The following is a 23,585-nucleotide window of genomic DNA, read 5'->3' as shown; positions in this document are numbered from 1 at the left end:
TTATATTGTTTTTAAAAATTTGCAATACTTACCAAAGATAAAGGATTTGTTAGAAACAGCTTTTGGAAGAGGAGCAGTGATATAGGTTTATTTTACTAATGATAATAGTAAGTAAATTATAAAGAACCTTTAATGTTTTCTGAGAAAGTAAAGCCTATTCTTGGAGTTTATAATCATTTAAGTGGTTCTGGACAAAACTTACCAAATTCTTTACTTTTATTACTAAAAAGAATGTTAACAATTTTAAGAAAACAAAAAAATTATTTTTTAAGAATTTTATCGGTTGATATACTCATTGCCAAACCAGATTAAAGTAATATTCCAATTGGATTGGCTTCTTCTAAGCTCTACTTCTAAGGAAATTGTTTGGATTGATTTGCTGTCTGTGGTTTGAGAATGACTTTTTTCCCCTCCTCCTTTTTTTTAAAGCAAACTTTGCGTAACTTATTGAGCAAGGTTTCCCCTTCCTTTTCTGCCGAACTTAAACAACTAAATCAACAGTATGAAAAATTATTTCATAAATGGATGCTGCAATTACAGTAAGTATTATCATTACAAACCTTTGTAAAATAAAGAATAATATTTACATGAATCTTTATGTTAAAGTAAGTTAACATTTTTCTTTTTACAGTGAGTTTGAGATATTTAGTCATATATAAAAATAAATGTAAAAATAGACATTATGACTCATATAGAAATGTCACTTTATTGTATGACTCTTCCCAGAAATTCTACAGTTTTTAAGAAATTTGTGTTTATCAGACTTGACAGACATTGATAAGATAAATAGCATTTCTTAAAATTATGTTATTGGTTTAAAAAACTTGAATATTTCCTTTGTCAAGATTAATAAATATAACAATTAGAAAAAAAATTATAAAGTTTTCCACAGCATAGTTCTTTAAATGAAAGGATAATATTTACTTTAATCTTATGTATGTGTACTATAGACTTTCAGAATTTTATGAACAGATTTGTTCTATAAGCATTATTTTACTATTTTAACATTATTTCCTAGAATATTTTTTCACTGTTATTTTCACACACCTCAGATTAAATTTTAAATTTCCATTAAAACACCTAGAAGAATGATTGAAATCAAAACATAATACTTTATTTTTATGATAATTACTTTTATCCTTGCAGTTAAAAAGACTTGAACATAAGGAAGTGCTTAAAATGTACACTAATGTGAATATACATGCACACTCACAGTTACATTGTCACTGAGGTAAATAAGAAGGTAGAGCCATGGACCAGGCACTTGGCCTCCCATAATCCCAGTGCTTTGGGAGGCCAAGGCAGGAGGATTGCTTGAGCCCAGGGGTTTGAGAGACTCTGTCTTAAAAAAAAAAAAAAAAAAGTTATGCTAGGAAGGGAGCGATTAACTTGGCTGCAAGAACCTCGGCTTCTCTCAATAACTATTTATGGATGTATGCATTATAAATTTGTAAGCTCTTCATTCTAATCCCATCCCCAGCCCATCATTTTTTTCTCCCAGTGTGTCAACTTAGATAACTTAATTTGCTTTGCTTCTCAGAGTAGACCTTATAGTCAGCAAGTTTATTGGAATTGCTAGCTCTCTGAATTCCTTGCCTCTTTATTTCTGCTGCTTTGACCTTGGTAATCTCTACCTTTGGAGGTTACCTCTTTTCTGTCCTTCCATTTCTAGGTTATCCTGCATTGCCAGAGAGTATCACATAAATACTGTTTCTGCTTGACCTTTGTAAACAATCACGGAGTTGGACTTTAGCTTGACCTCTAGTGCTTGGTGTTCTGGGTGGTCTCATTCACTCTTCTGGCTTCAGTTGTTTTCTGTATATGAATGACTCATGTAACTGTTAACCTCCAACCCATACCTCACTCTCAGTAGCAGACCTGGATATCTGAATGTATATTAGAAGTTTATACTTGGATGTCCTGTAAATAATTCAACATACATAAAATTAAACTCATCTGAAATCCACTGTTCCCACCTGCCCCTGCTATCCAGCAGAGTGAATGACTGAATGTTAGTCACTCCATTTATGTAGTTGCCTATGGCAGAAAACTGAGTCATTCTTTTTTTTCTTTTCTTTTCTTTTTAAGAGACAGTCTCACTCTGTCACCCAGAATGGTGTGAATACAGCTCAAGGAGCCCCAACCTCCTGGATTCAAGCAATCCTCCCACCTCAGCCTCCCAAATAGCTGGGTCCATAGATGTGTGCCACCATGCCTGGGCTAATTTTTTTTATTTTTTATTGTGTAGAGATGAGGTCTCACCATCTTGCCTGGGCTGGTCTCAAACCCCTGGGCACAAGCAATTCTCTGCCTTGGCTTCCAAAACTGCTGGGATTACAGGTGTGAGCCACAGCGCCCAGCCCTGAGTCGTTCTTAAGTATTCTTTTCCTCAGTCTCCACATCTAATCAGTCTCCAACTCTTACTGGTTTGACTTTCTATAAAGTTCTTGACATTTTAACATTTTTCTCCATGACAGCTAAGTTAATCTTCCACAGTTTTGTTCCTTGCTATCCATTCCCCAAATGTAACCAATGTGATCTTTCTGAAAAGAACATGTTACTTTCCTACTTAAAACCTTTCTGTTAACCCCTCATTAGTTACTTTTAAATGCTCATTCTTGGCTGGGCACGGTGGCTCACGTCTGTAATTCCAGCACTTTGGGAGGCCAAGGTGGGTGGATCACCTGAGGTCAGGAGTTCAAGACCAGCCTGACCAACATAGTGAAATCCTGTCTCTACTAAAAATACAAAGTTAGCTGGGCTTGGTGGTGCATGCCTGTAATCCCAGCTACTTGGGAGGGTGAGGCAGGAGAATTGCTTGAACGCGGGAGGCGGAGGTTGCAGTGAGCCAAAATCGCACCACTGCACTCCAGCCTGGGTGACAGAGCAGGACTCCATCTGAAAATAAATAAATAAATGCTCATTCTCCTTGGAATGAGTGAATTAATGGTTTAGTATGACTTAACAAGGCCTTTGTTACTTGACCTCTTTTCAATTTGTATCAGTTTCAACTCTGCTTCAGCCTATAAAACTTTTTAGGACTTTTTTTTTTTTTTTTTTTTTTTTTTTTGAGACAGAGTCTCGCTCTGTTGCCCAGGCTGAAGTGCAGTGGTGCAGTCTCGGCTCACTGCAAGCTCCGCCTCCCGGGTTCACGCCATTCTCCTGCCTCAGCCTCCTGAGTAGCTGGGACTACAGATGCCTGCCACCACGCCCAGCTAATTTTTTTGTATTTTTAGTACAGACAGGATTTCACCGTGTTAGCCAAGATGGTCTCGATCTCCTGACCTCGTGATCCGCCCGCCTCGGCCTCCCAAAGTGCTGGGATTACAGGCGTGAGCCACCACGCCTGGCCTTTTTAGGGCTTTTATTGGCAATGGTCTCCCTTGCCTCCAGTCATCTGTCATCTGAAAAGTAATAGAAGCTACAGTGAAGCTACTGAACAAATTAGAACTAGAAGCTTGGTATACAGATAATAAAATTGTGCCTTTACCTTGTATGGGTTTGGAATAAATATTTATTTATTTATTTAAGATGGAGTCTTACTCTGTTGCCCAGGCTGGAATGTAGTGATGTGATCTCAGCTCTCTGCAACCTCCACCTCCCAGGTTCAAGCAATTCTCCTGCCTCAGCCTCCCAAGTAGCTGGGATTACAGGCACCTGCCACCATGCCCAGCCAATTTTTGTATTTTTAGTAGAGACAGGATTTCACCATGTTGGCCAGGCTGGTCTCGAATTCCTGGCCTCAAGTGATCCGCCTGCCTCGACCTTCCAAAGTGCTGGGATTGCAGGCGTGAGCCATCATGCCTGGCCAATAATAATTTTTAAAAAGAATACTTTTTTTTTAGGAAGGAAGAGGAAGAACTGGGATGGCTGAATCACTAAACATTGATTCCTGGCCTTGCACGGTGGCTCATGCCTGTAATCCCAGCACTTTGAGAAGCTAAGGCAGGCACATCACCTGAGGTCAAGAGTTCGAGACCAACATGGTGAAACCCCGTCTCTACTAAAAATATAAAAATTAGCCGGGCATGGTGGCGGGCGCCTGTAATCCAGCTGCTCGGGAGGCTGAGGCAGGAGAATCGCTTGAACCCGAGAGGCGGAGGTTGCAGTGAGCTATGATGGTGCCACTACACTCCAGCCTGGGCGACAGAGCGAAAAAAAAATTATTATTAATTAGTTAATTTTTTTTAGACACTGTCTTGCTCTGTTGCCCTGGTTGGAGTGCAGTGGCGGGATCTCGGCTCACTGCAAGCTCCGCTTTCTGTGTTCACGCCATTCTCCTGCCTCAGCCTCCCAAGTAGCTGGGACTACAAGCACCCGCCACTGCACCCAGCTAATTTTTTTTGTTTTTTTGTATTTTTAGTAGAGATGGGGTTTCACTGTGGTCTCGATCTCCTGACCTCGTGATCCGCCCACCTCGGCCTCCCAAAGTGCTGGGATTACAGGCGTGAGCCACCGCACCCGACCTAATTTTTTTTTTTAAATAAAAATATTTTTGGCTAGACATGGTGGCTCACACCTGTAGTCCCAGCAATTTTGGGGGCCAAGGCGGGTGGATTACTTGAGCCCAGTTGTTCAAGACCAGCCTGGGCAACATGGCAAAAGCCCATCTATAGTAAAAATATAAAAACTAGCCAGGTGTGGTGGTGCACAGCTGTAGCCCCAGCGTCTTGGGAGACTGACGCTGAAGAGTTGCTTGAACCTGGGAGGCTGAGGTTGCAGTGAGCCAAGAGTGCCACTGGACTCCAGTCTGGGTGACAGAGTGACTCTGTCTCAAAAAAAAAAAAGATATATGTATATACATACATGAAAAACTTTTTTGCGTTTGCCTTCCCAAAATTCGGGGATTACAGGCTTGAGCCAGTGCGCCTACCCCTTTCCTGTATTTTTTATAAACTGAATTTAAGGAAACTGGTTGATAATAAAATTGGCAATAAGAGGTATTGAAGTTTAATTTCATGAATACTGTCTTTCCTAACAGCCTTGGGTTCAACATTGTGCTTTATGGTTTGGGTTCTAAGAGAGATTTACTAGAAAGGTTTCGAACCACCATGCTGCAAGATACCATTCACGTTGTCATCAATGGCTTCTTTCCTGGAATCAGTGTGAAATCAGTAAGTTTCAAAAATGTTAAAGGGAAAAACATTATATCCTCTGCCAATTCAAGCCCCCACATAAATGAGGATGGAGTATTAAAGAATTTTTGTTTTAGCCTTCACGGTAGTAGGATTGTGTAGTGCTTAATACCATGTGTTTGGACTCAAGAATCTAGCTTTGAAACCATCTTTGAATGTCCTACATTGTAACTGACATGTATTAACACTTAGGAAAATGTTAGCTTTGTTTACTATACTGAGTATCAGTGGTACTTCTGAAGGAGGGAATTATGGGGTCTTCAGTTTTGTTATAAACTATGAAAATGCTTTATTAGGCAAAAACTACATGCTGTGAAAATGCTTTAAAATGCAACAGGATGTGATGTGAAGACTAGTTTAACAATACATTTATCATAAATCATTTTTATTTCAAATGCTTAATATCTCTTCATCATTTGAACATGAAATCTTTTGGGTGCTGGATATTGAGCCATATAGTATTCCTTTTTTAAAGTGTCTATAGTGTTTCTGTCCTGTTTCCTTTGATAGAACTGTAGTTTTCTAATGTTTCTCATGTTCTTGGGAGCTTTTTCATTTGTTTTTGCTGCCCTCTTATATTACCTATTACCTGTACATCTTTGCTATTCTTTTCTGTTTTCTTTTAGCCACAACTTAGGCAAAAAACAATGAATCAGATATACTCAAGTACTAGTAGAATTTTTAAAAGTTATTTTTTAAACTTTTGGGAAATCCAAATTCATTTTTAATTTATAAAAAAAGGTTTGATTTTCTAGTTGTATATGACAATAAATTGTAATTAATGTGGTACCTCTTCCACATTCATGATATAGGTCCTGAATTCTATAACAGAAGAAGTCCTCGATCATATGGGTACTTTCCGCAGTATACTGGATCAGCTAGACTGGATAGTAAACAAATTTAAAGAAGGTAACATGAAGTAGATGCTCTGTAGTTTTAGAGTAAAGTTAAACATATACTTCTACTTATTCATGTATTTATATACATACAATATTATTATTATTATTTTTGAGACAGTCTCTCTGTTGCCCAGCCTGGAGTGCAGTGGCGCGATCATGGCTCACTGCAGCCTTGACCTTCTGGGCTCAAGCAATTCTCCCACTTCAGCCTCCCAGGTAGCTCAGATCACAGGCATGTGCCATTGTGCCCGGCTAATTTTTTATTATTTGTAGAGATGAGGTCTCGCTATGTTGCCCAGGATAGTCTTGAACTTCTGGGCTCAAGCAGTCCTCATGCCTTGGCCTCCCAAAGGGCTGAGATTATAGGTGTGAGCCACCACACCTGGCCCAAAAAGATTATTTTAATAATGGCATTTATCTTGGTGCTCTAAAAAAGTTTGTCCTTTTTCTATGAACTTTTTCCGTGAACTTAACAGGAAAGAAAAATGTTAGTCCCACTTTCTTAAGTTTGTATATCCAAAAGCCTGTTTCTGTTTATAAAACACTCCAAAAGTGCAGTGGCACGATTTTGGCTCACTGCAGCCTCCGCCTCCCGGGTTCAAGCAATTCTCCTGCCTCAGCCTCTCAAGTAGCTGGGATTACAGGCGTGCACCACCAAGCCCAGCGAATTTATTTCAGAATAATTTTCAGGTTTTGTTTTGCTTGTGTAAAGTGCCTCCACTTGAGTGGTACAAGTTTGTCTGATATTTTTATATTGTTTAATGTTTTTATAAAACATTATTTCTTGGCTGGGCGCAGTGGCTGACGCCTGTAATCCCAGCACTTTGGGAGGCCGAGCTCAGTGGGTCACCTGAGGTCAGGAGTTCGAGACCAGCCTGGCCAATATGGTGAAACCCCATCTCTACAAAAATACAAAAAAATTAGCCAGGCGTGGTGGCACATGCCTGTAGTCCCGGCTACTTGGGAGGCTGAGGCAGGAGAATTGCTTGAGCCCGGGAGGCAGAGATTGCAGTGAGCCAAGATCATACCACTGCACTCCAGCCTGGGTGATAGAGTGAGACTCTATCTAAAAATAAATAAATAAATAAAACATTATTTCTTTATTCTGTGTACATATCATTACATTGGGATAATTTTATATACTAAGATCTCTGATTCTTTTGGTGTGAATGTTTTGGTTATGTGAGTATGTCAGAAAATTGGAAATAGTATTATATAGTCTCTGACAGTTAATTGCCATTTAGTAATGACTAAATTAAGAATTAAGAGAAGTAATTGAGAATGCCTAACTGCTTTGATGGATAATTTTTTTGATAATGACAATAATCTTAGCTCTGTTCCGTAGTACTTTTATCTTGTCAATATTCTAGCATGTTCTTTAGTTTTGTCTTCATTTTGTTTCCAACCTGAAAAGCTTTCTGTCCCAAATTTCCTTTCACACTCCTACACCCATTTTATCCACAGTTCTTTATAGAAATGGACCGTATACTTTTTTTTTTAACACAGTCTTGCTCTCTCACCCAGGCTGGAGTCCAGTGGCACAAACACAGCTCAGTACATCCTAAACCTACTGGGCCCACGTGGTCCACCCAACTCAGCCTCCCCATTAGCTGGGACTACAGGCACACATCACCTGCCTGGCTATTGTTAAAATTTTTTGTAGAGATGGAGTCTCACTGTGTTGCCCAGGCTGGTCTCAAACTCCTAGGCCTCAAGGGATACTCCTGCCTGGGCCTTCCAAAGTGCTGGGATTACAAGGCATGAGCCCAGCCAGACAATATACATTTTTATACCAACTCTACACATTTGAAAACAGGTAGAGTTGATTCTCATTATTCACAAATTCTATAATAGCAAATTTACCTGCTTGCTAACATTTATTTATAATCCCAAAATCTATATTCTTGGTACTTTTGCAAAGTGAAACATGGCACAGAGTGGCAAAAAGTTTGCATTGCCCAATGTACATATTCTAAGCAGAGGTCAAACAAGGTAATGCTTTGCCTTCTTGTTTCAACTCTCATACTATAAACAAGCATCGTTTTCGCAGTCTGTTCAGTGCTACGTTTTTCACATTTTTCTGCTTTTGTATTGGTGATTTGGCTGTTTAAAATGGCCCGCAAGCATAGTGTTAAAATGCTATCTAGTGTTCCCAAGCACAAGAAGGCTGTGATGTGCCTTGGGGAAAAAATACCTGTGTATATAAACTTCCTTCAGTTATGAGTTACAGTGTTCTTGACTGTGAGTTCCATGTTAATAGACCAACAGTGTATATTAAAAATAAAGTTGCCCTTAAGCCGGGTGTGGTGGCTCACACCTGTAATCCCTTCACTTTGGGAGGCCGAGGCAGGTGGATCACTTGAGGTTAGGAGTTTCAGACCAACCTGGGCAACATGGTGAAACCCTGTCTCGACAAAAAATACAAAAAATTAGCCGGTCCTGGTGGTGCGCACCTGTAATCCCAGCTAGTCGGGAGGCTGAGACAGGAGAATCACTTGAACCTGGGAGTTGGAGGTTGCAGTGAGCCAAGATCACATCACTGCACTCCAGCCTGGGCAACAGAGCGAGACTCTGTCTCCAAAAAGAGTAAATAAATAAAAATAAAATTGCCTTTAAACAGAAACACACATAAAACAAAGTTATATATTGAACCTAACCCTGTATTTCCTCTGGGAACAGTGGTTCAGTATTCAATAATTCAGGATTTGCAGCAGCATAGAACTTAATGTAATGAGTCAAGTATATATTTCCCAGAACCCTAAAACTACTGCATATGTGAACATATCTTATTCATTGATTATGTGGGCATATAGTGAATTACTAGCAGGTTATTGTAAGACAAACAAATCTGTTTGGTTTTCAGTTCTTTCAACCTTATTATTTAATTAAAAATCAATTGCTGCAATATTTATTCCTATAATAATTTTGGCTTGTTTTTCTGAATTGTCTTTAGTTTTCAACATAAGTTCTCCTACTTAAAGAATAACAGAAGCATTGCTTTTTATTCCCTTACCACAGATCCTTGTTAAGAGCCCAGTATTGTTCGTATGCTCATTAAAATAGATGCCTAAGTCACTTTATATTTGTGTGCGTCTGGGTGTATACATACGTTTGGTTTTGGGTGTTTTTGGTTTTGATACTGTTAAATATGATGACGTCTAGATTTCAGGGAACCTGGGATTTTCACAATGTGTCATCTCAGAATCTTTGCCACTATATTGTCTCTCTTACCCATCTACCCCCGAGTAGAAGAGAAATTTACTCACTCTCTGAAAGACTTATACTCTATCACGTATGCCAAGTCTCCAGAGAGACTTATCAATACCTGTGGCTTTTAAATATACATTAAAAATAAAAGTTACCTGATTCTGCTGCCCTTTCAACACTATTTTATTTTTCTGTTTTCATACGGTTTCAGTATTTTTGAAGACATGTCCTGCCTTCTATTTTTTTTTTTTTTTTTTACCTATTTCATTCTAATGTCTTTCGTCTGTGCTATCAGAACTGTATGCTTGATCACCTGTAACTTTCTTCTTACCAAGCCCAGTGACCTTGGCTCATCCTTTATCTTGATCTCTGCTGTATTTGATAGTGTCAACAGCTCTATCCTCTAAATTCCTCCTTCACTGACTTTTATAATTTATCTGAACTTCCTGATGCCTTGAGCAGTATCCTAACCCCCACCCCCCACCCACCCCTTTTTTGGTCTCCTTTGGCTTTTGTGATAATCCAGGTTTTCTATATAATCTCTGAGAGCATTATATATAATGCTTTCTGAGAACTCCTTTGGTTTTTTTGGTATCCCTCCACTCCCACATTGTAATAAAACATGCACAGATTCACCTCCAATCTATTGTATACATCTTGCCTATTTCCCATGCCTTATTAAAGCTGCTTTCTTTAGGCTGGGCACGGCAGCTCACACATGTAATCCCACCACTTTGGGAGGCCGAGGCGGGCAGATCACTTGAGCTCACGAGTTTCAGACCAGCCTGGGCAACATGGTGAAACCCCATCTCTACAAAAAATATAAAAATCAGCTAGGTGTGGTGGTACACGCCTATAGTCCCAGCTACTCGGGAGGCTGAGGTGGAAGGATGGCTTGAGCCCTGGATGTCAGGGTTGCAGTGAGCTGAGATCACGCCACTGCACTCTAGCCTGGACAACAGAGCCAGAACTTGTCTTAAAAAACAAAACAAAACAAAAAGCTGCTTTCTGTAGGGCCTGACTTCGGTGCTAATCATGTCTTGTCTATTTTATGAGTAAATGACATATCTTCTCAAATAAATTACATACCCCTAAGCAATCATTATTTTATCCTATACTACTTTAATATATTTTTTAATACCTAGGCATTGTGTATGGTAGAGGAAATAATCACTGAAATATCACTAAAAATAATCATTGCAGCTGGACATGGTGGTTCACGTCTGTGATCCTAGCACTTTGGGAGGCCCAGTTGAGTCCAGGAGTTCAAGACCAACCTGGGCAACTTAGTGAGACCCCGTCTCTACCAAAAAAACAATTAGCCAGGCATGGTGGTGTGCGCCTGTAGTTCCAGGTAATCGAGAGGCTGAGGTGGGAGGATTGCTTGAGCCCAGGAGTTGGAGGCTGCAGTGAGTTATGATTGTACCACTGCACTCTAGCCTAGGCAACAGAGCGAGACCCTCTAAAAATAATAATAATAATAATTGGATTTCTTTTCTTTTTAGATTCTTCTTTAGAACTCTTCCTTCTCATCCACAATTTGGATAGCCAGATGTTGAGAGGAGAGAAGAGCCAGCAAATCATTGGTCAGTTGTCATCTTTGCATAACATTTACCTTATAGCATCCATTGACCACCTCAATGCTCCTCTCAGTAAGTGAATTGTTACTATTTTTCCTTCTAGAGATATCAGTCTTACAAGACAAGTTCTATTAATGTAAATCAGAAAATTTTTACTGTTTTTAGTATGCTTTTTCCCCTTTTACATGTTTAAAAACACAGGTTGCCAAAAAGGTGTTCTCAATCTAATTTAGAACATAATTTTTGGAAATAAAAATTCAGATACTAAATGAGGATGTTTTAGTCTAAAGTTAAATGGAGGGAAAAGACCCAACTATTATTTTGGTCTCTTTCTCTTCTTGTAATATTGCAACATTTATTTTATGAACTTAATTTATAGACTTTCTGATAATCCTGTAGAAGAAAATGTTAAAACATTACTAATTTTTTAAAAAGAATGCATTGGTAGTGCTAAGATTTTAATTTATGCTTAATTGAAAATAAAGGTTCAGATGTTGGTTGAAAATGAAATTAGATTGTGAGTTACTGATTTAGATATGGAAGTGGCAAAAATGAAAAACTTGGGGATTCATTTTTATTTAATCCTTTCTCATTCTTTTGTAAAGTGGAATCTAGTAACATGACAATATGAAAATAATTTGTAATTCTTGTTTTCTTTGATCATGTGCTAGTGTGGGATCATGCAAAGCAGAGTCTTTTTAACTGGCTCTGGTATGAAACTACTACATACAGTCCTTATACTGAAGAAACCTCCTATGAGAACTCTCTTCTGGTAAAGCAGTCTGGATCCCTGCCACTTAGCTCCCTTACTCATGTCTTACGAAGCCTTACCCCTAATGCAAGGTAAGGATGAAAACCATATTTCTTTTTTAAAAACTATACATTTTAAGATATGTACTACTAGGTTTTAATGGGGATATTGAAGTCCCTAGTTAGTTGAAGGATTAAGTGAAATTATAGTAATAATAGTTACCAGTACTGGATTATGGAGTAGGCAGACAAGTCAACAGTAGTCTATCAAATTGCCCAGTAATAAAGCGAGAACACCAACTTTTTATTTCTTAATATATTTTGATATTTCTGAATATGAGCACCTGACTGGTCATAATGGAGAAAAAGCAGACTTTTCATGACTTTTACTTAAATTTTATGGTTATTTTTCATTACATATTGAACATTCTGATCCAAACAGTGAGTACTTTATATGCATTACGTCATTTGATCCTAACTAAGGTGGATAGTCAGTGGCACAAAGACTTTGATCCAGATATGCCAGCTCCAAAACTCATGCTCTTAAACATCACTGTATAATGTCTCCAGTCAAGCCCTTACAGCAGCCTAACCTAGAGGCATATCTGAATTAATAAATGCAAGCTGGTTATAGCATAAGCCAGCAAAAAATAAATTGCATAATTAGCTGGACGCAGTGGCCTACACCTGTAATACCAGCACTTTGGGAGGCCAAGGCAGGTGGGTCACTTGAGGTCAGGAGTTCGAGACCAGCCTGGCCGACATGGGGAAACCCCATCTCTACCAAAAATACAAAAATTAGCCAGGTGTGGTGGCACGCACCTGTAGTCTCAGCTACTCAAGAGGCTGAGGCCGGAGAATTGCTTGAACCCAGGAGGCAGAGGTTGCAGTGAGCTGAGATTGCACCACTGCACTCCAGCCTACGTGACAGAGCAAGCTCTGTCTCAAAAAAATAATAAAGAAATTGCATAATTAGCCTGTTGAAAGAAGCTTTTAGTAACAAACTTTACCCCCTGACAAAAGCATAAAATTATAGAATTATATTTAACAAGATGAAGTGTTGAAAAATAACAAACCTTGCTGAGAATAGATAATTAAGAGCTGGATAGATGAAAAGAAATATTGTGTTCTTGGGTGGGTAGATTAAATATTATAAGAGTAGCAATTATTTCCAAGTTAGAAATGTGTTAGACTTGCCAGGCACAGTGGCTCAAGCCTGTAATCCCAACACTATGCGAAGCTAAGGCAGGAGGATTGCTCCAGCTGGGACCTTGAGACCAGCCTGGGCAACATAGGGAGACTACATCTCTACAAAAAATTTTAAAAATTAATTGAGTGTGGTGGTGTACACCCATAGTCTCAGCTGAGGAGGCTGAAGGGAGCCGAGATTGCGCCACTGCACTCCAGCCTGGGTGATAGAGCAAGACCCTGTCTCCAGAAAAACAGGTATTAGATCTATAAATTAGTCAAAATGTAAATGAATTTTTTTGTTTTAAATTTGAAAGAAAATTTAGTTTCCTAAAGAATAAACAGTCGGCTGGGTGTGGTAGCTCACACCTGTAATCCCAGCACTTTGGGAGGCCAAAGTGGGTGGATCACTTGAAGTCAGGAGTTCGAGACTAGCCTGGTCAACATGCTGAAACCCTGTCTCTACTAAAAACACAAAAATTAGCCGGACTTGGTGGCACACACCTGTAATCCCAGCTACTTGGGAGGCTGAAGTGGGAGAATCGCTTGAACCCAGGAGGCGGAGGTTGCAGTAAGCCAAGATCACGCCACTGCACTCCAGCCTGGGTGACAGAATGAGCCTCTGTCTCAAAAAAAAAAAAAAGAAAGAAGAAAAAAGAAAAAAAAGAGGGAACAAGCAAGTCTAGCAGAGACAATTTCTTTTTTTGTTTTTAAAGAGCAACGAAGGGACACTTGTGCTCAAGATGGCATAATACTTCTCACTCTTTCCTTTCAACCCCTCTTGTTCCAAACACACAGCATAATAGACAGAATTTAAAAATAAATACCCTGGCTCAAAATACAAACATCTCAATGCAACAGAATGATAAATCAGTGAGCAGAGTTGAAGCCACAGCACAGCTGCATTCTTGGTTTAGAAGCAGCATTGGCAGCCAGGATTTTGACTTATATGGGATGATAGTAGTGTGACGATATATATTGTCCAAACCAGATATTTTCGTTTAGGACAAATGCTGAACTGAACAGATGTTTGTTGTAGAAATAAAACCATATAAAATATATAGCGTTCAAATGTATATATCAGTATGAATAAAAGTTTAAAATGTCCATGGAATTAGGTCTTTTTAGGTACTAAAAATAATAAAAAAATAATTAGGTACCAACCCTGGAGAAGAATAAAGGGGAATTGATAGAGGATAGTGTACACAGGGACTTTGGGGATATCTTTTTTTTTTTTTACCCCTCCCCCCCTCCCAGCAATTTATTTTCCATTTATTTTTCTTTTACCTGTGTGTTTGTGGTGGAGGGATTAACTTTTTGTTGTGAGATGATTATAGATTCAGAAGAAGCTACAAAAATACATGCAGGGAAGTCTCATGTACCCTCCTCCCAAAGCACCAACTTCCACCAACCACCACCATCTCATATAAACACAGTACAGCATCAGAACCAAGAAATTGACATTGTTATAATCCCATCCATATTTGGATTTCACTATTATACATGCTGCACTCGTGTGTGTGTGTGTGTGTAAATTCTGTGCAGTTTTGTCACTTGTAGCCTTGTATGACTGCCACCTCCATGTATACACTCAGCTGTACCATCACCACAAGACTCAAATGTTAACCCTCAAATGCTAATTTTAATGAATGTTGTTACTCTGTAAAGCTGATTTGAACACTGAAGATGAGATTAGCATTCGACTCGGCCAGGCATAGTGGCTCACCCCTATAATTCTACTACTTTGGGAGCCTGAGGAGGGAAGATTGCATGAGGCCAGGAGTTTGAGACGAACCTGGGCAACGTAGACCCCATCTCTACAAAAAGTAAAAATAAAGCCTTGCATTAATATTGAAATATGCAGGCTGGGCGCGGTGGCTCATGCTTGTAATCTCAGCACTTTGAGAGGGTGAAGCAGGCAGATCGTTTGAGGTCAGGAGTTCGAGACCAGCCTGGCCAACATGGTGAAACCGCATCTCTACTAAAAATTAAAAAATCAGCTGGGCATGGTGGTGCATGCCTGTAATCCCAACTACTTGGGAGGCTGAGGAGGGAGAATCGCTTGAACCCAGGAGGTAAAGGTTGCACTGAGCTAAGATCACACCACTGCACTCCAGCCTGTGCAACAGAGTGAGACTCTGTCTCAAAAAAAAAAAAAAAAAAAAGCTGGGCACAGTGGCTCACGCCTGTAATCCCAGCACTTTGTGAGGCCAAGGCGGGCGGATCACGAGGTCAGGAGATCAAGACCATCCTGGCTAACATGGTGAAATCCCATCTCTACTAAAAAATTAGCCGGGCGTGGTGGCGGGCACCCGAGGTCCCAGCTGCTCAGGAGGCAGAGGCAGGAGAATGGCGTGAACCTAGGAGGTGGAGCTTGCGGTGAGCCGAGATCGCACCACTGCACTCCAGCCTGGGCGACAGAGCGAGACTCCGTCTCAAAATAAAATAAAATAAAATTAAAAAATTGAAATAGGCATTAAATGGTTATCTAATGAAATTTTTTGATGGAATTGGGGACAAAGTCTTCATCTGTTTTGTTATTACTAATAATAAAAGTCCTTAACTGCTGAAGGACTGTTGGAAGTTGCTGTGTGTAAAGTTGAGGGTCCATGCAGTGTGAGAACTCAAAACGTTAAATATGGCACTGGCTACGCTGATGCAAGTTTTTTTTTTTTTTGAGATGGAGACTCATGGTGTCGCCAAGGCTGGAGTGCAGTGGCAAGATCTCGGCTCACTGCAACCTCCCTCTCTGGGGTTTAAGGAATTTTCATGCCTCAGCATCCCACAAGTAGCTGGGACTAGAGGCATGCACCACCACACCTGGCTAATTTTTGTATTTTTAGTAGAGATGGAGTTTCACCATGTTGGGCAGGCTGGTCTTGAACTCTTGACCTCAACTGATCCACCCACCTTGACCTCCCAAAGTGCTGGGATTACAGGCATGAGCCACCATGCCCAGTCTAATGCAAGTATTTTTTAGTTTGGCATGCCTAAATGTCTGTGTGCTAGCCTCAACATTTTCTTATTTAAACTATTTTGAAATTTTGCTTGATTCTGCAAACTCCAGTATCATTTAGACTTTACTTGGTATGTGATTGAATAAAAATTTTAACCAAAATTCAGCTCTGGAGTTAGTAGTAGTACCTAGTTAAAAAGTAGTCATTGAGGGCCGGATGCGGTGGCTCACTCCTATAATCCTAGCACTTTGGGAGGCTGAAGTGGGCGGATCACTTGACGCCAGGAGTTCAGGACCAGCCTGGCCAACATGGTAAAACCTCGTGTCTACTAAAAATATAAAAAATTAGCTGGGCGTGGTGGTGTCCACCTGTAATCGCAACTACTCAGGAGTCTGAGGCATGAAAATCGCTTGAACCTGGGAGGCCAAGGTTGCAGTGAGCCAAGATCGCACCACTGCACTCCAGCCTGGGCAACAGCGAGATTCTGTCTCAAAAAAAAAAAAGTGTTCATTGAGATGATCCAAAATATGATTATAGTAATTGTTTTCTGGACCTGCATAACAATGAAAATTCATATAAGTTTTGAATTTTTGGCACACCCAAGGACTGATGGGAGTCTTAGTTTGTGTAATACTGCTTCTAACCCCATAATTCTACTTGGTTCACTCTTCCATGGAATAATTCAAAATACGAAGAAATACGTACAGTTTTATTTAGTGCTGAATTATTTTTTCTGTATCCAGTCATCCATTAAGAGTTATTTTTAATCTAAACTTAGAAATAATGTAAACATCCAAACCAATAGGGAAATGGTAAGTTTATGGTACATGGTAGATAAGCAGCTGTTAAAACTTCCTTAAGTTCTTCTTACATGTGGCAAAAGAAAAAAAGAAAAGAAAAACTTGTTTAGGAGAAGTTTTAAAGACATGGGAAAAATCAGGCCGAGGCGGGTGGATCACCTGAGGTTGGGAGTTCAAGACCAGCCTGACCAACATGGCGAAACCCCGTCTCTACTAAAAATACAAAATTAGCTGGGGTGGTGGCACATGCCTGTAATCCCAGCTACTCGGAGGCTGAGGCAGGAGAATCGCTTGAACCCGGGAGACAGAGGTTGCGGTGAGCCAAGATTGCGCCATTGCACTCCAGCCTGGGCAACAAGAGCGAAACTCTGTCTCAAAAAAAAAAAAAAAAAGACGTGGGAAGAATCAAAAAGTGAAGAAGCAAGGTATAAAGTGGTATATGCAGTATATAAATGTGTGAATTTATGTTATTTCCACCCGCCTCATTGCACAAAGATTTGAGATAATAGCATACCCAATATGATCTCAACACCAAGTGTTAATGGATATGGGATTGATATTTTTCTCTTTAGATGTTATTCTGTATTCCAGCTTTTCTACCAACACTAACCTAAAAAGTAAGAAAAAAATACTTTCATATTTTATTTTTTTGAGACAGGGTGTCTGTCACTCAAGTACAGCCTCAAGCTCCCAGCCTCAAGTGATCTTTGCACCTCAGCCTCCCGAGTAGCTGAGACCATAGGCGCATACCAGTATGCCTGGCTAATTTTTTAATTTTTTATAGAGACAGAGTCTCACTATATTGGCCAGGGTGGTCTCAAACTCCTGGGCTCAAGCAGTCCTCCCACCTCAGTCTCCCAAAGGGGTGAGATTATAGGTGTGAGGCACCACACTCAGCCTATATTTTTCTTTAGAAGAAATAAAAAAGCGGGCCGGGTACAGTGGCTCACGCCTGTAATCCCAGCACTTTGGGAGGCCGAGACGGGCGGATCACGAGATCAGGAGATCGAGACCATCCTGGCTAACACGGTGAAACCCCATCTCTACTAAAAATACAAAAAATTTAGCCAGGCGTGGTGGTGGGCACCTGTAGTCCCAGCTACTTGGGAGGCTGAGGCAGGAGAATGGCGTGAACCCGGGAGGCAGAGCTTGCAGTGAGCCAACATCACGCCACTGCATTCCAGCCTGGGCAACAGAGCAAGACTCCGTCTCAAAAAAAAAAAAAAAAAGAAATTAGAAAGCTTTCTGTTTAAGTAGGCAAGGATATGATATTCCTTGGAGGAACAGAAGATAATGCAGATAGGCCAAGTACTTGACATTTTCTTTGTGTATTTTACTATTAGTTGTTACCTTTTGATGTTAACATTTTTGGATTTAAATTCCTGTTGTTTTTTTTTTTAGGGGAATTTTCAGGCTACTAATAAAGTACCAGCTGGACAACCAGGATAACCCTTCTTATATTGGTATCCAATATTTATGACATTCAATTGTGTAATTTTTGTTTTACCCTGTACATTTCCTGTCTCTGGAATTTAATGACAGCAGTGCAGTTTTTCATAGCAGTGAGTAAGTGGTCACTCATGATGGGTATGTCTGCCACATAGCAAATTTGTTTCAAGCAGCTCTACAGATCCACTGCTGAGCAAGGTGTTTGCCAACACAAATTGAAAGACAAACCCAGCTTACTTTTAAAATTTTCTGTGCTAACTATGGATGTGTATCTGCTAAGTACATATTTTTCATATTCTAGGCATCTTAGGAGATTTTCTTCCCCTTTGGCAAAAATGATTTCAACAAACATTTAATAATTGTTCTGCTCTCATGACTTACTTGTTCCTTCTTTAAAAGTCCTATCAATACTTGTTCACTGCTCTGGGATAACATGCAAATAGCACTTTTATTCTGTTCTTTTGTATGGGTGTTTGTATATTGGGTCATGTCTTAAGTGCTGACTTATGTTCATATCCTTTTGAACTTGCCAGGCCTTTCTTTTCAAGATTTTTACCAGCAGTGTCGGGAGGCATTCCTCGTCAATAGTGATCTGACACTCCGGGCCCAGTTAACTGAATTTAGGGACCACAAGCTTATAAGAACAAAGAAGGTAAGACTCCACTATTATAGCATTGTATGCCAGGAATAGTCCGTATCATTTACTTAAGGACACATATACCTTTGACTTAGACCTGATTTTGAAACTGATGTTCCATGTTGAGTCACAGAGATTCATTTAGGGGATGTGCCATTTGAGTTTGTAGAAAGAGCCATGGTAGAAGTACCCTGCTTCAGAGCAGAGCAGTAAACTCACATGTTCTAGTCCAGAGTAATAGGCAATTAGAAACATGGTGAGTCAAATAATCCTGTTCTTTTGTTTTTTCCCTCTTGCTCATTCATTAATTTGGTCTGTATTTATTGAGTACTAACTACATAGATATTGCACTAAGTATTAGGATACAGTAGTAAGCAAAAACCTGATTGCTTTTCTTATGGAGCTTAAAGTCTAATGGGGGAGATGGACATTAGTCAAGTAATCGCACACATAACATTTTAACTGTAAGGAAGTCCTATGATTAGAAGGTACATAGTTCTGAAAGAGTTTATTTAAATAGGTGGATTTGACCTAATTATGGATAGATATCAGAAGAGACCACTGAGCTGAGATCTAAAGGAAGACTAGGAGGCCAGGCGTGGTGGCTCACACCTGTGATCCCAGCACTTTGGGAGGCCGAGGTGGGTAGATCATTTGAGCCCAGGAGTTCGAGACCAGCCTGGCAACACAGGAGACCCTGTCTATGAAAGAAAAAAAAAAAAAAAAGAGCTGGTTGTGGTGGCACGCAGCTGTACCTGTAGTCCCAGCTGCCCAGGAGGCTGAGGTGGGAGGATCACTTGAGCCTTGGAGGTGAAGGCTGCAGTAAGCCATGATCGTGCCACCACACTCCAGCCTGGGCAACAGAGTGAAACCCTATTTCAAAAAGAACAAAACACACACACTGAAAGAGTGACATTTTAGGGAGACAGATGATGAGTTCATGATCTTAATCAGTTTAGACAACTCTGTTTGAGGTTCCTTTGAGATTTCCAAATGGAAATGTCAACTATGCAGTTGGATACCTAGGACAAGAAACCAGAGGAAAGATCTGGGTTGGAGAGAGAAGATTATGATTCTTATATATTTAGATTATAACTGAAACCAGGCATTGGGGGTACTACCTAAAGGGAGGACATTTAGTGAGAATAGAGAGCTAGGAGATAAAGCCAGAAGTCTGACATTTAACAAAAGTAAAGGATAAGCCTGCAGAGGTGAGAGAAACAGCCAGAGAACTAGGAAGAAAACCAGGATGTGATGTCACAGAAGCCAAGAGAAGCATGTTTTAATGCAGAGAAAATAGTCAGCAGTGTCAGATGCTGCTGAGAGGCCAAAAAGATTAAGACTGAAAATATCTGTGAGATTTAGGAATATAAAATTCCTGATGGTCTAAGCAAACGATGTGATAATGGGAACAGTAGCTCAGTTGAACTGTGTTGAATGAGAAGTGTGGAAATGGAGACTGCCATCACAGCCAACTTGCTTGGAGAAGTGCAAAGATAATGTGATAGATGGAGAGGAATGAAGGTGTGTAGTGAGGGTTACTGAAAAATTGGACACACTTGAATGTATTAAATATTTAAAAGCCAACAGGGAAGGTTCTTGCTGAAAGGAGGAAGAAAGGACACAGACATCAATAGTGTTAGATTCTAAACAGGGCAGGAAGGTGAAGAATGATCTAAAGCACAATGAAAAAAAATAAATACCCACTTACCCACCCTCTAGTTAGTTGTCTTTTCCACTATAAGGCTGTTTAACTATAACTCCATATATTTAAGTATATATGACTGTGTGCCCTTTTGCCTTTTTATACTTATATATTTAAAAATTACATCAAAGAAATAAATTCATTTTTTCTTTAGCCTCTACAATAGAAGAGTTCATATACCTCTTATGAATGACTAACGTACAGGTATTCTTAAATCTTTCAGGGAACTGATGGAGTAGAGTATTTATTAATTCCTGTTGATAATGGAACATTGACTGATTTCTTGGAAAAGGAAGAAGAGGAGGCTTGAAGCTTTCCTTTATTCTTGAATCTCCCATGGAAGGGTTGTACCCCAGATGCCACTCCTCTAGTTGAAAGTGTTGTGTTTACATCTGACATTAAATTATTTTTCCAGCATACAAGATTTAAATTTGGGAAGGGGGGGATGTCCTCAATTAGAACTTTTTGATCAGCCTGGCTGGTACCGTCTAGTACTATGCAGCGGTCCTCAAGTTGGAGAAAATGTGCCTTTCATTCATTACCTCTCTGGAGACTTCTTGCTGGAATGAACAGTGTGCTCAGGGACTATTTGGAACTGGATGTTTTTGAATTATTTTATACTTAGAGATATTCTGAATTTTTTGAGGGCCTTTTAACACTCCCCGAGCTGATTGTTTGCAAGTGTGTTTGTTCCAGAGTGTGGAAGTATAAAGACATGGGCATCACGTAAATTGGCTTTGTTTGCTATTCTGTGTGTCAGAACCAACGAGTGTAATGGAGAGGGCAGGTCATCTCTTATTGTTTCTAAAACAACTTAAAAGGTGTAGATTGGGAAGAGGTGAGTGATCCAGCTTTCTCCTTTTGGATTGAGGCTATGTACTTGGTGGGGGCAGGGGAGGGAATATATTATAATACTATTCAGTTGGGATAATGGGAAAAACAGAGTATATAGGGTATCTACCCAGCCTAGAAAGCACAGGAACAATACGTCATATATTTGGAACAGTTATTGTCTGTGCCATGACCTTCATGATACCAGTGAGAAGCCAGGCTAGAGAAATAAAATCCTGAATTACATTTTAGTAATTGTTTTCAAGACAAAAAATAAAACATTTCATTATTCTTGTATATTGACATATTTTTCTTTTCTTGAATAACATGCAGGTGAGTAGCATATTAATGGCTGGCTGTAAATTAATCTTGATTCCTCTGTCAAGTAGACTTAAAACTCACTGTTAAGATATTTCAGTTTTTTCCTTAAAGTGATGATTTCAAGCCTCCTGAATATTTGTGCGAGACGTTTTTCTTAGGAAAGAAAAAAGGCTCACCTTGGCTACTGTTGTCAGCTTACAGTCATCACATACCCCCTGAAATATTTGACACTTGGAAATGAAGTTCTTCCTGAAAATATCACTGCAATAAAATATGTACTACGTTAGCATTTCTCACTCATTTCTTATCTTGTAAACCTCTTTCATGAAAATATTTCCAAAAATCCTTGGAATTTTTAAATAATTTTTCTTGTGGCATATAATTAAGTAATTTTGGCCAGGCATAATGGCTTATGCCTGTAATCACAACACTTTGGGAGGCCAAGGCAGGAGGATCTCTGGAGCCCAGGAGTTTAAGAACAGCCTGGGCAACATAGTGAGACCTTGTCTCTACAAAAAATTTAAAAAATCATCCGGGCATGGTGGCCCATGCCTATAGTCCTAGCTGCTGTGGAGGCTGAGGCAGGAGGATCGCTTGAGCCCAGGGGTTCAAGATTACAGTGAGCTATGATTGTGCCACTGCACTCCAGTCTGGGTGCAGAGCAAGACCTTGTCTTTTTTTTTTTTTAAATCATTTTTTTAAAAAGTAATTTTATGTTAAGTCCATGAGCTTAGTCTTTTTTTTTTTTTTTTTCTTAGATGGAATTGCACTGTCATCCAGTCTAGAGTGCAGTGGCGTGATCTAAGCTTACAGCAGCCTCCGCCTCCTGGGTTCAAGTGATTCTCGTGCCTCAGCCTCCTGAGCTGGGACTACAGGCACATGCCACCACGCCTGGCTAGTTTTTGAATTTTTAGCAGAGATGGGGTTTCACCATGTTGGCCAGGCTGGTCTCGAATTCCTGACCTCAAGTGATCCTGCCTCGGCCTCCCAAAGTGCTGGGATCAGGGGTGAGCCACTATGCCTGGCCAAGGGCTTAGTCTTAAATATAACCTCTAGTCAAAATGTTTAAACAAATTTGTACATAAATGTGATTTAAAAAAATTTTTTAATAGTACCAAAGGATATTCAGTGAAAGTGAGTTTCCTGCCCACTCCCTGATCCACCCAGTTCTTTAGGCAACCACTGATAGCATTTTCTTAAGTATTCTTCCAGATATCGTCTATGCATATGTAAAAGTATCTGTCTTTCTCCTTTTAAAAACACAATTGGTAATATATCACACTTGCTGGTTTGCACCTTGCTTTTTTTGCTTAATATATCTAGTTTATAATGACCTAATGTGCAAATTTTTGCATCTGCCCTAAATATCTACTGGTTTATTTTTATAATTTTTGTGTCTATACTATTTGCAAGCAGTATGTGTCAGTAGACTTTATTATTAATAAATAAAAAGCCAATTTGGATAGAATCACTTTATAAATTTGTAGTGCTGGTTTTTTACTAAAAATATTTTTAAGTTCTTCAAAAGAAGTTTTATGAGTGCATCTTACAGATCTGATGAAGATCTTGGCACATTATTGTATGCTGTTTGTTGACTTGTGTCCGCATCGGTGTCCCTGAGGCTCTAGCAGTTATGTCTTGACTGATAAGGCTCTAATTTCTTCTACTATGTTAACTTGCTTCTGGCAAGATTGAACAGATCTACTGAAACCTTGAAAGGTTTTCTGGGTACTCTTAATAAAATTGCAAAAAAAAAAAAAAAGGCACAGATGTCAAACATTTATTGTTTATAAATTTGCCACAGTGCTGAATTTATTGTGCAAGGACTGCTAAATTAGTTCTCACAGTAGTCCAGAAACTGGACTTTCTTAGCATCGTTTGTTATTTTAATACATGATCACTTCACTCATATAAAAGATCAGTGGAGGCCGGGCGCAGTGGCTCACGCCTGTAATCCCAGCACTTTGGGAGGCCGAGGCAGGCGGATCACGAGGTCAGGAGATCGAGACCATCCTGGCTAACACGGTGAAACCCCGTCTCTACTAAAAATACAAAAAATTAGCCGGGTGTGGTCACGGGCGCCTGTAGTCCCAGCTACTCGAGAGGCTGAGGCAGGAGAATGGCGT

General features: G+C 39.7%; 1 protein-coding gene across 5 annotated transcripts in view; it reads left to right on the top strand.

The window, feature by feature from the left end:
• The window catches only part of ORC2 (origin recognition complex subunit 2), a 53,957-nt gene extending 32,212 nt beyond the window's left edge, over positions 1-21,745 (top strand). For 4 of the 5 annotated variants that reach the window (XM_019021808.4, XM_055379363.2, XM_019021809.3 and 1 more), the window contains 8 exons: positions 430-539; positions 4,982-5,114; positions 5,948-6,044; positions 10,747-10,893; positions 11,493-11,664; positions 17,918-17,979; positions 18,499-18,617; positions 20,531-21,745. In XM_019021808.4, the coding sequence (XP_018877353.1) occupies positions 430-539; positions 4,982-5,114; positions 5,948-6,044; positions 10,747-10,893; positions 11,493-11,664; positions 17,918-17,979; positions 18,499-18,617; positions 20,531-20,617 (927 nt within the window). In that variant the 3' untranslated portion in view covers positions 20,618-21,745. The other variant, XM_055379365.2, reaches the window with a different exon arrangement.
• The last annotated feature ends 1,840 nt before the right edge of the window (positions 21,746-23,585 follow it).

Source organism: Gorilla gorilla, chromosome 11 (genome assembly GCF_029281585.2).
Source record: "Gorilla gorilla gorilla isolate KB3781 chromosome 11, NHGRI_mGorGor1-v2.1_pri, whole genome shotgun sequence".
NCBI lineage: Eukaryota > Metazoa > Chordata > Mammalia > Primates > Hominidae > Gorilla > Gorilla gorilla.
This window is presented reverse-complemented; position numbering and strand designations above follow the sequence as displayed.